Below are 14566 nucleotides of genomic sequence, written 5' to 3' on the forward strand. Positions count from 1 at the left end.
GACACCCAGCCAACAATGTTCAATTTCTTGACTACAGTAATAATCACAAGATTATTCACCCAACTACTGGGTGCACCTACATGTAATTTTGGAATAAATTTCTTATGAACGACCAACAAAATTCTTTCTTTACAATTACAATATTTTCAAAGTCTAACTCTACTGAACAATGATTTACTTAATGAACAATGATTTACTATATAATGCCAAAAATGAAGTCATTATTCCATTCACACACAATTAGTACATGTATAGGCTAGGTCTGAAGTTCATATATAAGAAACTGGCAGGGGAAAAATAATCTTAGGTTAATTCAATTATTAAATGTTTCAATCTATTTTATGATGTAATATTCAGGGGGGAGACAATGATCTTGGTGAAATTTTGTCCCTTCTATGTATACTTTTGGAGCCAATTATTATAATGATTTTATTTGAAAAGATCCCAAAGCAACAAGTAAATGCACTCACATAATTGCTAATCTCCAAAAAAACAAACAACTCAGGGTTTTATTAACTATTTTTTATTAAAATTCCTGCCTGGCAGTTCTGCAGAAGGGCCAAGTAAGTTGAAGCCAACAGTGTTTGTTCTCATGAGTCCTATCTTAAAATTATATAATTGGTTTGACCTCATAATTTAAAAGTACAGAACCATGGTTAACAAGGTATATTTTAACCCTTCTCAACGATTCGCAATACTTTCTGAATGAGTACCATTGTATTTTAGAACCTTTGTATATTGGTAAACACAGAGATGCTATAAGCACTGGACACCAAACAAATGCGTTTAAAAGAGATACTCCACATAGAAAAAGTATGCAAATTGTGCATTTGGGATAGTCATGACAATAATGTCATCACTACTCAGTTCCAAAGCAGACTATCTTTGATTACCATGACATTATCTCCTAGCATATCATAAAGGGCCATGGAAACAAGCAATGAAAGTTCCAGAACAGACTTCATCCTTCTGGGGTTTTCTGACCGCCCTCACCTGGAGCGCATCATCTCCGGGGCTGTCTTCATCTTCTATGTGGTGACTCTCATAGGAAACACAGCCATCATCCTGGTGTCTTATCTAGACACCCAACTCCACACCCCTATGTATTTCTTCTTATCAAATTTGTTTGCTGTGGACCTCTGTTACACGACCAGCATTATCCCCCAGATGCTGGTAAATTTGTGGGGTCCAACAAAGTCAATTACATATGGAGGTTGCGCACTCCAGTTCTTCTTTGCCCTTGACCTGGGAGCCACAGAATGTCTTCTCTTGGCTGTGATGGCCTATGACCGCTATGCTGCTGTGTGTCAGCCTCTCCACTACATGGTCATCATGCACCCTGGGCTCTGCCACAAGATGGTGCTGATCTCCTGGCTGGGGGGTTTGGGAAGTGCTTTAATTCTTTGTTCCTTGACATTGAAGTTACCAAGATGTGGCCATCGCCTAGTGGATAATTTTTTCTGTGAGATGCCAGCATTGATCAAGATGGCTTGTGTCCATTCGAGAGTCATTGAGGTTGTTGTCTTTACTCTTGGAGTTATATTTCTTCTAGTACCTTTGTCACTGATTCTCATCTCATATGGAGTCATCACTCAAGCTGTAATGAAGATCAAGTCAGCCAACAGGTGGAGAAAGGTCCTCAATACCTGTGGCTCTCACCTCACAGTAGTGACTCTGTTTTATGGGACACTCATTTATATGTATATGAAGCCACAGAAACCCACATCCCAAGATGAAGGAAAGTTCTTAACTCTGTTTTACACAATCATCACACCAAGTCTTAACCCTCTGATCTACACTTTAAGAAACAAAGATGTAAAGAGTGCTCTGAACAGAGTACTGGGGGTGGACAAATGTTCCTCAAAAGTGTGAAGTAAATGGAAAACTCCTACCAGAGTGTAGAGAAACTAAAGAAATAATGGCCTTTGGCAACCAAGGCTAAACCAATTCTCTTATTTAAATACAATTTATTTGCAATTCATGTGTAAGAATATTAACTATTTTAGTAAATTAGAAGTAGCAAAAATGACCAGAAGATTCAGATCCATAAAGATAAATGTTTCCTAGGAATTACAAAACAACAAAAAAAAAAGTCTAGTCAGCCAGATGCTAGTGGTTCAGACCTGTAAATCCAAGCTTCTCAGGAGGCTGGGACTGAGGATGGCCGTTCAAAGCCAGACCAGACAAGAAAGTCAGTGGGACTCTTATCTCCAGTTAGCTACTCAGAAAAAGCCAGAAGTTGGCAGTGGCTCAAGTGGTAGAGAATTAGCCTTGAGCAAAAGGAGCTCAGGGACAGTGCCCAGGGCCCAGAGTTCAAGGCCCAAGACTAAGGGAGAAAAAACCTATAGACCACTGTCAAATATATAATTACAAAGTGTAGTAAACATAGTAAGAGCAATCTGTACAAAGTGGAATTATTATGCACATGTGGAATTATTCTAGACACTAATTTTATTCCAGACATTTTGTGTTTGTGTGCTGTTCCTGGGGCTGGAACTCGGGGCTAGGGCCCTGTCCCTGAGCTTCTTGTTGCTGTTGTTCAAGGTTAGGAATTTACCACTTGAGATCTATTTACCATAGATCGACTTTTGACTTTTTGGTGAGTAATTGGGGATAAAAGTCTCAAGGAGAGGGAAGAGGTAAGACGTTGGGTAAGAAATGTACTCACTGCCTTACATATGAAACTGTAATCCCTCTGTACATCACTTTGATAATAAAGAAATGGGGGGAAAAATCTCAAGGACTTTTCTGTCTGGGCTGGCTTAGAATGGCAATCCTCAGATCTCATTCTCCTGAGTAGCTAAGATTACAGGCATGAATCCAACCGCTCCTACCTCCAGATATGTTTTTTAAAAACATGATACTTCCTTCCACCCATATAAATTTGCCTGAAGATCATTTGAGGAGGAGACCAATACACATTCTTCAAATTTGATCAACCATACAACAACAATAGGTACCACCTCTGGGACATCTTCTGTAATGTGAGCTCTCTTCCCCTCACCCTCCTCATTGCCCTTTCCCTTGCTTGATATGAGAATGTGGAGCGCATCAAGCTTTGACAGTACAAATGGGAACAATATGAAAAGCCCCCCTGGTTGCTGGTGTGGTATCTGGTTAGCAAGAAATATTCTGTGAACTCCAAAGACAAACATGGCCCACAGTTTTTCTTTATCATTATTAGCATTCTATTCATCAGCCCTGACTTATAGTTGAATTTAATGAAACATAGTGTTTCTGTTTAGGGCCCCCCTCCTCCCCAAATGGTCTCCACATTTCTGATTCCAAAAGTGAGTTTGTATCAGTTTGCACAGCTGTTTCCATTGCTGTCTTATTCTTTTTGACACAAGGTGGTGCTGTTGGAAAAATAAAGAGTAGAAATAATTGTTCCAGATCTGCACAGGCCATGATGGTCCCAGAAGTCTTCCTCTCCCTTTTGGTGGCAATTGTCTCTGTGATGCTGGCGAACATGAAGTCCACTTACCCTCATTTTCAGGTCTTCCAGTTTGAAAACCCATCATCTCCATCAGAATGAGCGCAATCTAGTGACTGGCAGAATTGCTCCAATTTGAGGCTCTGATGGCTGTGACCACTTTTCCCTCTTCCTCCTAGAGATTCCCACCCCTGTGGTCACTTTTTTCATCCACCAGGAAACAGAAACAAAAACAAAGCAAAAGTTGGAGGGTGTGCCCACCATGCAAAGGACATATTTTTTCCCTTTATAATAGTGACCAGTGCAACCTCCTGCTACTTTTCCCTGGCACAGCGAGAGGGGAGCCAGGAAGACTCAAACATCTTGTGAATGAGTGATTGAGCATTGAAATAAGGGGTGCCCTGATCACTGACATCCTGGGTTTCCATTCTCCAACCTCCCCTCTCCCCACACCCCTTGACACCAAAACTTCCCCGCTGCAGGTCAAGTTGTAGCCCTAACACCCCATTTATCTATCTCCACTGTCTTCTCAGAGTACTCTCATGTCGATAGCCTTACAATCACTTTGGGTGTCTCTTGGATGAAGAAGCCAGTAGTAAATGGAGGTGCTCATCACTGCGGGAGGGGGCAATCCCAACCCTTCCCAGATGACTTCCAGGATCTTTGGGGAAGGAAAAGAAACAGGATAGGAGTCAATGTCATAGCACACTAACAACCACCATGACAAGTCTCTGATAAGGCAGGACCAGGGTGACAGACCTTGTCCTTTTGTCCTCCAATGCTCTTGAACCTTCTGAAATGATATACTACTCTGGGGCACAAGGCATTAGTGATCCTGACCCAGTGAGGCAGTGTTTTTTCCCTGTGGAAATACTTTCCAAAGCACTCTAGTGCCTGTAGAGGTACAGCCTGCTGCAGGGGCCACATCTCCTGCCCCTAGTCTTAAACATTTGGAAATTAGCTCAAGTATCAACCACTGCTAAATATGTGGCCTTTATCTATGCTCATATTTCTCATCTAAGAAACAAAAAGTAATATCAAACTCAAATTTGCTACAAAGATATGGTGTGATGTGCCTTGGGACAAATCCTACAACATCCCTTAGTACAGACTAAGGAAGAAGGAACTTAAAAACCAAGAGTCAGACACAAAAGGCATTAGGGTGCTCTCATAACCCAAGGCCAAGGCCAAGCTGTTTGGCAGAAAGTAGATTGCTGAGTGAGGAAAAGTAATCAGTGTAGCCATTCTGGACCAGTTCTTTGCCAGTGATATTTCCCTTGAATCTAGGAACCCTTTCCAATGTGTGCTGAAAACACAAATTACAACCACACAAACTAGAACCATCTGCTGTCAGGTCAACTTGCCCCATTTCCCATTGCAGTGTTCAATCTGTTCACATGCTAAAATGCTCCTATGTGTTGCTTCTGAATGTCAGTGGTTATATGTGAGCATTTAATCTGAAAAAACAGTACACTGTACACTTAGAACTCAGAGCTTCCCTTTTCTTGCTATCTGGAATACACCTTTCCCTCTTCTATCTCTTAATGTTCTCATCCCTATTTCCTTTCATCCACAATTCGCAGGACATCTGCTCCTCTGTAATCAAAACTATGCTCTCTTGGAACAGCCTTCAGACACACATCTATGGGCTCCATGACCATTGCTATCCTTTTGTAATTTACTGATGTAGAGAACTACTCCCAAGCCAGATGCCAATGGATCACATCTGTAATCCTAGCTACTCAGGAGGCCGAGATCTGAGTATCTCAGTTCAAGGCCAGCCTGGGCAGGAAAGTCCCCATGAGATTCTTATCACCAATTAATTACTCAAAAACCAGAAGTGGTGCTGTGGCTCATGTGGTAGAGCACTAGCCTTGAGCACAGAGAGGCTCAGGGACAGCACCCAGGCCCTGAGTTCAAGCTCCACAACTGACAAAAAGAAAAAGAAAAAGAGGACTATTTCCAGCACTAGGGACTCCATCCAAACCCTGGAGTAAAGTCCTTACCAAACTCCAGCAAGACTTCTAACAACCTAAGGGTCTCCTGAAGGGAGTCCAGAGCCGAAATAAATATGCCTGAGATAAACCCTACACTGCTAGGAAAATTTACTACTTATTTCTAGCCCACACTCCACCCTAGCCTTCACTATATCTCAGCCTGACTTCAATAAAAGAAATCATGGCAAAGGGTGGCTCTCCTTTCCAAAAATCTATGCTAAATTCCTTCCTGCTCAATAAACCACAAGTTAACCTATACAAAGTCTCAAACTAGCACCAAGCTGTCTAAACATTGCTGTTCTGTTTGCTATCATGATGTTCTGTTGTCTAGCATTGAATAAAAAGGAGAGGCAGGAAGACTTTCCCAGCATTCCTTGGTCACAAGTAGGCAGGCCTTCCTCACAAGACACTAACATAGAACGAACCCTGCACACTGTCCTGGCCTGGGGTCTTTCTGAATTGTTTTTTCTATTAAAGTGTATTCTTATCCTTCTCTCCCAGTCCCTAGGCCTTGTCTCAGCTCCATCTTGTTCACTAGGCAATGCCCTCTACTAAAAGCCATTTGCAACACTCGGGGGTTTCTACTCTGACTGCACCTCTCTGCTTCAAGTCCAGGAAAAACATTTCACCTCCTGGTATTTCTTTTGTGTTGTCAAGGTTAATATCTTGTGTTTTACGACAAGGTTTCCATAAGTAGCTGAAGCTGGCCTCAAACTCGGGATCTTCTAATTCCACCTCTCTCACATTGGACTTACAGGTGTGCCTCACCACCCTCAGGTTAACTTCCTAATATTTCCACACTTTTCCCCAGCATTACATTTTTGCAGGTAATGCATCAACTAGGATTTGTTTGTTTTTCTCAGATACATTGGGGAAAGGCCTAAAACAGTGGAACATAGCTCATCCTTTGCAAATACCAAATTTAATCTATGGCTCAGTAGAACGATCAGATCTTAGGAAGAAGAGAGACAGGAGTTTAAGTTTGGGTCTGCCTTTAGAAATATAAAACTGACATTGAATCCCTGAGCCTTTGTTTTTTAATCAGACAAGGTGCTTTCATGGAGATAACAGAATCATATACAGTGTTCCTAATATAAATTTTTGTACTGTTTTTAAGTCACTGTCATATACCTGTCTACCGCTGCATGCTCCCTGTCTCCTCACCAGGGGAAGCCCTAGTAAGAGCTGAAACAAGCACTAGTAAGAGCTGAGTCTTCACCCATAGGCCTAAGTTTTTCTACTTTACATCCCTGAGCAAGGGTCCTAGGTAAAAGATCCCTACCTAAACCAATCTGACAGGCCCTTCTAAGGCTTCCTCTAGGGAAAAGGACTGAAAGAACACAGAGGGCCTGGGAAAGAGCCACTGCCGGTTCTGTGGTCCATGAGTAAATTCAAGCTTTGGATGGATGAAAGATTTTGAAGATTTAGGAATCTGACCCAGGAAGTACCCTCAGACACTGTCTCAAGAACTGGCCTTAGAGACTAGCTTTCTTCTTCCCTTGGTGATGTGTTATCCCATCCAGAGAAAGTTTGTTGGTGAGTAAAGGAAGGCATGTACAGAGCAAAGAAGCCTGAGAACAGGAAGTTCCAATTTTCCTGGCAACTTTTTATAAGTGGTGTGGATTGCTCTACAATGGGGATGGTGGGAAATGTTTCTATAAAGGTACAGATACTATCTACAGTTTTTCAGTCCAGAGAGCCTCTGACACAATGACTGAATTCCACTGTGGTGGCACAAAAGCAATCCATAAACAAGAGCGCATGCCCATGTTCCAATACAATGCATGGACAACCAAATTATCAATTTTATAATTTTCAAATGCATCAAAAGTAGTCATTCCTTTGTGGTGTTCTCTTCAATCAGTTACAGAAACAAGTTGTGGGCACCATTGAGGAGGAAGGCTGTCACTTCCCAGCAGAAGATAAGGCAGGGTGAGAATGCCTCAGAACAGCTAAGATGTCACTTCCAGTCACTTACAGGACAGCACAATTGTAACTTAGCTCTTTTTTTTTTTTTTAATACTCGAGTGTAGAACTTCTCAAATGAGCTCTCATTTTCTACCTAACCACCAGGTCCCTCCATCCCCCATAAGCAGAATGAGACTTCCAATTCCCCACCTCTCCTCTGCAGGACCTAAGAAAAGGGATTGACATTTTCAGGCTGAGTGACTATGGGCACCGCTGGGTAACTAGGAAATCCAAAGCAGAGGCCAAAAACTTCTCATCCACCAAGTTCTGCCCCTCCTGGACACTGGATGGAGTCTAGAAGCAGAAATATTTTTGGAAGTGAAAAAAGAAAAGAAACTACACAGCATTATGTAAGAGTTCCTACCAAAGAAATTAAACCTAACTCTAATCTAACCTTTAAGAGTAACAACTAGTTTATAGGAAATATAAGACTAGAAAAACTTAGTGAGAACACAAAGCCAGTAAGTGGAACACATTCAGGCCCACACAGTAGATCCAATCTAGTCAGGAATTTAATAGTTTAATTAAATTTAATTCAATAATTTATTTATAGGGCTGGGGATATAGCCTAGTGGCAAGAGTGCCTGCCTCGGATACACGAGGCCCTAGGTTCGATTTCCCAGCACCACATATACAGAAAACGGCCAGAAGCGGCGCTGTGGCTCAAGTGGCAGAGTGCTAGCCTTGAGCGGGAAGAAGCCAGGGACAGTGCTCAGGCCGAGTCCAGGGCCCAGGACTGGCCAAAAATAAATAAATAATTTATTTATTTACATTGGGCAAGTGAGGAAAGCAGAACTACACATCTGAACTAAAAGAAAATTAAGAATTATATAAGTGTAGTTCTAGGTTCAATCCCAGCACTAAAAAAAAATTAAAGAGATATAACCAAACTAATGTACAAATTCGATATTGAATAAAGAGAAAGTTGTTGTCACATCGGATTTTGCCCTCATGATTCCATCAGAAAGTATCCATATTGCCTAAGAGATTAACTGAAACAATGTGTTGGGGTTTGCTTTAAATTACTGAAACAAGGAAAACGGACGAGATAAATGAAACGACTTTGGCAAAATTATATTTGCATTTTAAATCTGAATGATGAGTATGTGAGCAAGTAACAAGTGCATAAGTGCCCTTCTATAAAGTCCTCAGCATTTGAACAGGCTTACAATTCGCTCAGTGATTTTTATAATTCTTGAGGACGTAGGTTTAGCTCTAAACTGTCCATTCCTGTCCAGATTTCCCACCAGGACAGTAAGAATCAATATGACCGCTTTCCTGCAAACCTGGATTCTTCCCACGCTCCCTGAACCTAACCCAAGCCCTGGGAGCGACCTCCCCCTCCCTCCCCTGGTGGGCGGGGCACGGCGACCAGCGAGTCCTGGCGGTTCCTAGAACGTCGCCGGAAGTGGCGATTGGCGGACTCGGAAGTGGAGGTCTTCCAGGATTAGCTCTTCGCAGTCCTAGGGAGAGTGCCCGAGAGAAGGTGTGTGCTGCAGCCCTCGTGGGACCACATCTGAAGCTCGGGGCCGTGGGGGAGGCAGGGCGGGCCTGGAAGCTACTTGGGTTGGAGGAGCTGGCCCAGGGCTAGGGAGAGGCGCCTGACACCCCTCTCCCCACCTCTGGACCCCTCCTCACTGGGGTCCCCAGGGCTGCTGGCGGGCATCTCGAGGTGCTTCGGGACTGCATTTGGAAAGGGGCCCCCTCCATGCTGGGCTTTTCTCTCCCATTGCACCCACCTCCTCCCATTCTTGCTTCCTGGTGTCCCCTGACTTTTTTCCTTCGGCATTCATCCATGGGTTGATTCGCTCCAACCGGTTTTAATCCACTGTTGACTAAAGCAGACACATGTTTAGGGAGAGCAAAAGTGGGCAAGACGAACCCGTTTGATAGCAGTAGAGATTGTAGCATAGTTATATTTACATAGGTGCTTCTTTTGGGGTGGGGGAGGAAGGGGGCAGCAGTCCTAGGGCTTGGACTCAGAGCCTGAGCACTGCCCCTGGCTTCTTTTTGCTCAAGGCTAGCACTCTACCACTGGAGCCACTGGAGCCACTGCGCCACTTCTGTATATGTGGTGCTGGGGAATTGAATCCAGGGCCTCATGTATACGAGGCAAGCACTCTTGCCACTAGGCCACATCGCCAGCCCCCATAGGTGCTTCTTCAGTTCCTGTGGTTCTTTTCCCTGTCATCTCATGCCCCGTTTCTCCCGTTGTACAGGAAGCCAAGATGTGAAAGCACACCTGACTTGATGTTGCTGATGAACCCCAAGTCCAGGTCAATGTTTGACGCATCCAACCAGCATCTACCCTGTGGGTCAGCAAGGTCCATTTGGCGACACCAATACAAGCAGCCCAGAGAGAGGCTGCCATCTACAGGAGTCGCACCAGTGCTTGTTTGTTAGATGGAGCTGAACAACAGAAGGAACAAATCAAGAGAGTGATCAAAGTGATCATCCTGTAACCTGGGTGAAAAGATGCAGCAGGTGAGGAGAGTCTGTGACACATCACAAGGAGGAAGACAAAGTGAGTCCAGGAATGAAAGTCGTGGGAGCGATGGTGGGCCTGAACTTACAGAGTTGGCTCTGGATATTGGTTTTCCTGCTTGACTCCGTGATCATTAAAGTTATATAGAGAGTAGTTGGGTGACATTTATATATCTTTATGGAGCATATCGGATATGGAACCCCTGATTCTCCTCCCTACTTATTGATATTTCTTGGAGACATTTTCTGTGGATTGGGTACAGAGTCCCTCATTCTCTCTCCCCTCTTCGTATTTCTGGAAGAAAATTATGGTTGGTTGCATCTTTCCACTTATTCTCCTCACCTTCAGTGAATTCACTCTGTGTCTTGCAATAGGTTACACTGTCAGAAGAGTGTCCAGGGCTATCAAGCAAGCTACTTTTGATATCCACAGATACCCATCTACTAGAGGATAAAGGTGAGACATACAGATGTCATGACAGCAGAGATTAAAGGAGGGATATAGAGGGCCCTGGAAGGGAGGCTGGGGGAAGAGAGATTGTTTCTGGGAATGTTTTGGGAAACTCTTAAGTTTTTAAATTGCCCTACAGGTACCTGAGAAAAATAAGATAAAGTGGTAAAAGAAGGAGCAAAGACTTACCCATGAAACACTGGGGAAAATGAAGGAAGGTATACTAATGAGAGGCCAAGCATTAGAAGTGTTCTTGGTGGCATATATGAGGAGGAAAGTGGTTAAGACCTGTATGAAAAAGGGCAGATAGGAGCTGGGAATGTACCTTAGTGGTAGAGTGCTTGCTTAGCAGGCGCAAAGCCTGGGTTCTATTCCTCACCACCACATATACAGAAAATGCTGGAAGTGGTGCTGTGGTTCAAGAGGTACAGTGCTGGCCTTGAGCAAAAAAAGCCAGGGACAGTGCTCGAGCCCTGAGTCCAAGCTCCAGGACTGGCAAAAAAAAAAGTACTTCTAAGTATATAGTTGAACCTTTCAGAAGAGAAATCTTGAAATGTCTACTATACAACAAATCAAATGAATATTAATGGGATAAAATAAATTTATTGTAAACTTAGAAGTAGAAGATAAACTTGAGGGCTTATTGTGTTTCATTTTTTAATATGTAAATATACTTATGAATTGAGTCTCCTCACCTTCATTCTCTTAACTCTTTGACGTCTCCCATTTGCAGGACCAGAAAGTCAACATACACATATATTAATCTTGCCCAAGAAAATACTGATAGACCATTTGAACAAATAGTTTCACATGTCTTTTTTTTTACATGTAGCCTTTCTTTCAAGTTATTTATAACTTGGGAGAGAACATGGACCTTTTAATCTCTTCAGCTTAAAAATCACTGTGAGTTGCTGGCGAAGATGCATACATATAATCCCAGGAAGAGAATTACTAGTTCAGGACCAGCCAGGGATATGTAGCAAGTGAGCCTAGGCTACATAATGAGACCCTGTCTGGAAATAATAATAATAATAGTAGTAGTAGAACTAATTTGGTTCTAAATCAAAGTTTTGGTAAAATTCAAATGGTAGTTTGGGGATCCTGAGGTATAAAGGTGACCCCAGGTCTTACAGATCAATGACTTCAGCATTAAGTTTTTTGCTTGGTTGCTTGGTGATGGAGTCTCAGTATCTAGCCCATAATGGCCTTGAAGTTGCTATATAGCTCAAGCTGGCCTTGAATTCAAAAATCCTCCTGCCTTAGCCTCCCAATTGTCTGTAGAACTACAGGCATATGCAGCCTTTCCCAGCTTCTCATTTCATCATCTTCTCCCCAAGTCTTTTTGAGGGAATGATTTCTATATTCCAGTATAGGAAGAATGATTATCTTAAAGCTGAGAGTCAGATTTGGACGTTTTTTCCGAATATGTTTGTAAATAGGTTACAGTTATTATAGGACAAAAACAGACCAGAGGAAAACCTTTCATTAGAGAGAGGAGACTCGTGCAGTACAGTTGGCATGGCTGCCATGCCAGGGGCCTGATACCCAACACTGAATATTAAGACCAGAGACAGAGTAGCAGATACCCTAAGCAGTAGACTCAGCTCATAGGTTAGAGCTGCAGATTCATCTGCATTTGTTAAAGAAGAGATGCAAGCGGGTCTCATTAATGGCATTCCAAATTGACTCTTCACTTACTTTTCTTTCCTCAGCTCTACCAGCTCCTCAATATCCTGCCTTAACTAAGGATGGAAGTCAAGGAAAGCGGCCAGGATCAGATATGTTCAACCCAGGATCAAGTGAGCTGAGGCCCTTCCATTTCTCCTGAAAATTTATCATCACTGCCTCCTAAATAGGAGCTTATTTTTACTACAGTCTCCTGTATCGCTCCCAAATGTCCCTCTTGTTAGGGACATTTTGTTGGATGACAAACTACTTGGGGAGGATTTTATATTTTGTTAATTATCCGTGTCAAAACCCCGTACTCCCTTTTTGTTTCATTTCCAAGTACCCTCCAAAGTGTAGAGGCCTTTCACTTCTGTAAGCCTTCTCCCTACAGTGCCTATCTACTGCCTTTGTTTCCAGAGGAAGGTATGGGGCTTTCTCCATAACAGCAGGAACATTGTTTCAGGAGTCCCTGACATTTGAGGATGTAGCTGTGAACTTCACTAACAAGGAGTGGCAGAGTCTGACCTCCTCACAAAAGGATCTTTACAAAGATGTGATGTTGGAAATTTATGACAACATGGTATTTCTTGGTAAGGTCCTCCTCCCTTGCACTTGGTTGAGAGCTTTCCCCTTCCTTTTATTAAAAAGAGAAAAAGGGAAAGTGCTGTATTATTGGTGCACCTGGGGGTCTCCTATTGAAAGTCATCCCTTTCTTCATCAGCAGGATCTTGCCCAAAATAAGAGTTTTGAGTTGCCTCTGTTATATAACAAGATAACTTTTTTGACTATCCTAGTTTCTTTTTTCACCTTCTATTTTCTTTTTTTTTTTTTCTTTTTTCCTCGGTAATAGGGCTTGAACTCTGGGCCTGGGCACTGTCCCTGTGCTCTTCAGCTCAAGACTTTGAGCCACTTCCGGTTTTCTGGTGGTTAATTGGAGATAAGAGTGTCATGGACTTTCCTGTCTGGGCTGGCTTTGAACCACAATCTCAAATCTTAGCCTGGATTACAGGTGTGAGCCACTGGTGCCAAGCAACACCTTCTATTTTCCTTGGGTTCTTTCTTCTCAACCCTTTAAATTTCTCTTAAATGATATATATTTAGCTCCTAGTTGTGAATTACCTACCAGCCTTTTTGTACAGACACCCATTTTCCTAAAAATGAGATATGACTTTCCCAGAATCATCTCTTTGACCTTTCTGAGTATGCCTTTTCTAAGAAAGTCCTTCAACATAGCCTTTTACATGTTCCCAGATCCCAGAATAAACCCATTCCCCTGCCTAAGTGGACACCTCTCTCCTGTCTTCATATGTAGATGAGAGACCAAAGGTGTAAAAGAGAGTTTTGTGTTGTCCTACTCATTCTTTCTCCTTTCCTGCAACCAGGACTTCTACTTCCTAAACCTCCTTTGATCTCCCATCTGGAGCAAAGGCTCGAACCCTGTTATCAGGATCTACAGGACCAGGAGTGCCTGAGCTGTGCCTATCCAAGTAAGTGACAGAGAAGCTTCCAGTGCCCAAATGTCTTCCATGGGACACAGTGGTCATGGGATAGATTTGGTGGTAGATCACCCATCCTGCATGAACCAGAAAGGAAATCCATTAAGGAATACTTAGGGAAAAGAATCCAGTAACAATTATCGTGGCATTATCTAATTGATATCTTATTTACCCTCCCCCCCCAAAAAAAAACCCTCTGACAGACTCTCTGTCAGTCACTTGGGTAAACTACTTAACAGAGAGAAATATTTGAAATATAATTGAATTATTTAAAATTTTAAGATTTAATTTAAGCTCTTAATATTCTGTAAACTTATTTGTATGTTTATTTACATATTTATTTATGCAGTACTAGGCTTTGAACTCAGGGCTTCCCACTTGTTAAGTAGGTGCTTGCTTGCTTTCAACATGGTCTTGGTAGCCCAGGCTAGACTCGTACTCAATCCTCCTGTCCCATCTTCCTGAGTGCTAGGATTATAGATGTGTGCCATCATGTCCTGCTAAGATGGACACATGTCAGCTATGTGAGTCTTCCCACATGAGATTCAATTAGATCTGGGCAACACCTGATCAGTCAAGGCCAGATTCTCTCCTCTTTCACTTGGGGATTGTGATCTGACAGAGGTATTAAGAGCTAGTGACAATGTAAGCAAAAGAACATGAATTAACTTCTTATCCAAGGCATGTCATAGAACCTAAGGGAAAGTTTGCATCAAGCTCCAGAGTAGTCTGGAATTCCACCTCTCCAACTGTCTTCATGCTTGGCATCTGAGCCTCTGCTTCTGCAAGAACATGACAAATAATAAATTGTAAGGGAGAAGTGATACAACAGTGTGTGATGAGTAAATGACTTTTAAAATATAGTTTTATTATTATTAAGGTGTTGGACAGAGGGGTTACTCATCCTCTCTGGCATGTAACATTGCGTCACCACTCATTCTCAATTTTAAGTGCTCAAGAGAGAGAAAGAGAAGGGGTGGGAGAAAGGAGAAGATGAGGAAGGAATACACAAAGTCCAAAACCACTGCTTGGAAGGAAATTGCACTGGCATTTCACACCCCTTCTGCAG

The 14566-nt window shown here is 42.6% G+C and overlaps 1 protein-coding gene across 1 annotated transcript; it reads left to right on the top strand.

The window, feature by feature from the left end:
• The first annotated feature begins 927 nt into the window (after positions 1 to 927).
• LOC125352238 (olfactory receptor 2W1-like) lies at positions 928 to 1872 on the top strand. Its single transcript, XM_048347362.1, has one exon. It carries the CDS (start codon positions 928 to 930, stop codon positions 1870 to 1872), a length of 945 nt encoding a protein of 314 aa, XP_048203319.1.
• Positions 1873 to 14566: the final 12694 nt, after the last annotated feature.

The sequence above is a fragment of the Perognathus longimembris genome, chromosome 6, assembly GCF_023159225.1.
Source record: "Perognathus longimembris pacificus isolate PPM17 chromosome 6, ASM2315922v1, whole genome shotgun sequence".
Taxonomy (NCBI): domain Eukaryota; kingdom Metazoa; phylum Chordata; class Mammalia; order Rodentia; family Heteromyidae; genus Perognathus; species Perognathus longimembris.

Bases quoted from the DNA above. Each gene is read 5' to 3' on its own strand.
- LOC125352238 (XM_048347362.1), top strand. From the start codon at position 928: ATGGAAACAAGCAATGAAAGTTCCAGAACAGACTTCATCCTTCTGGGG.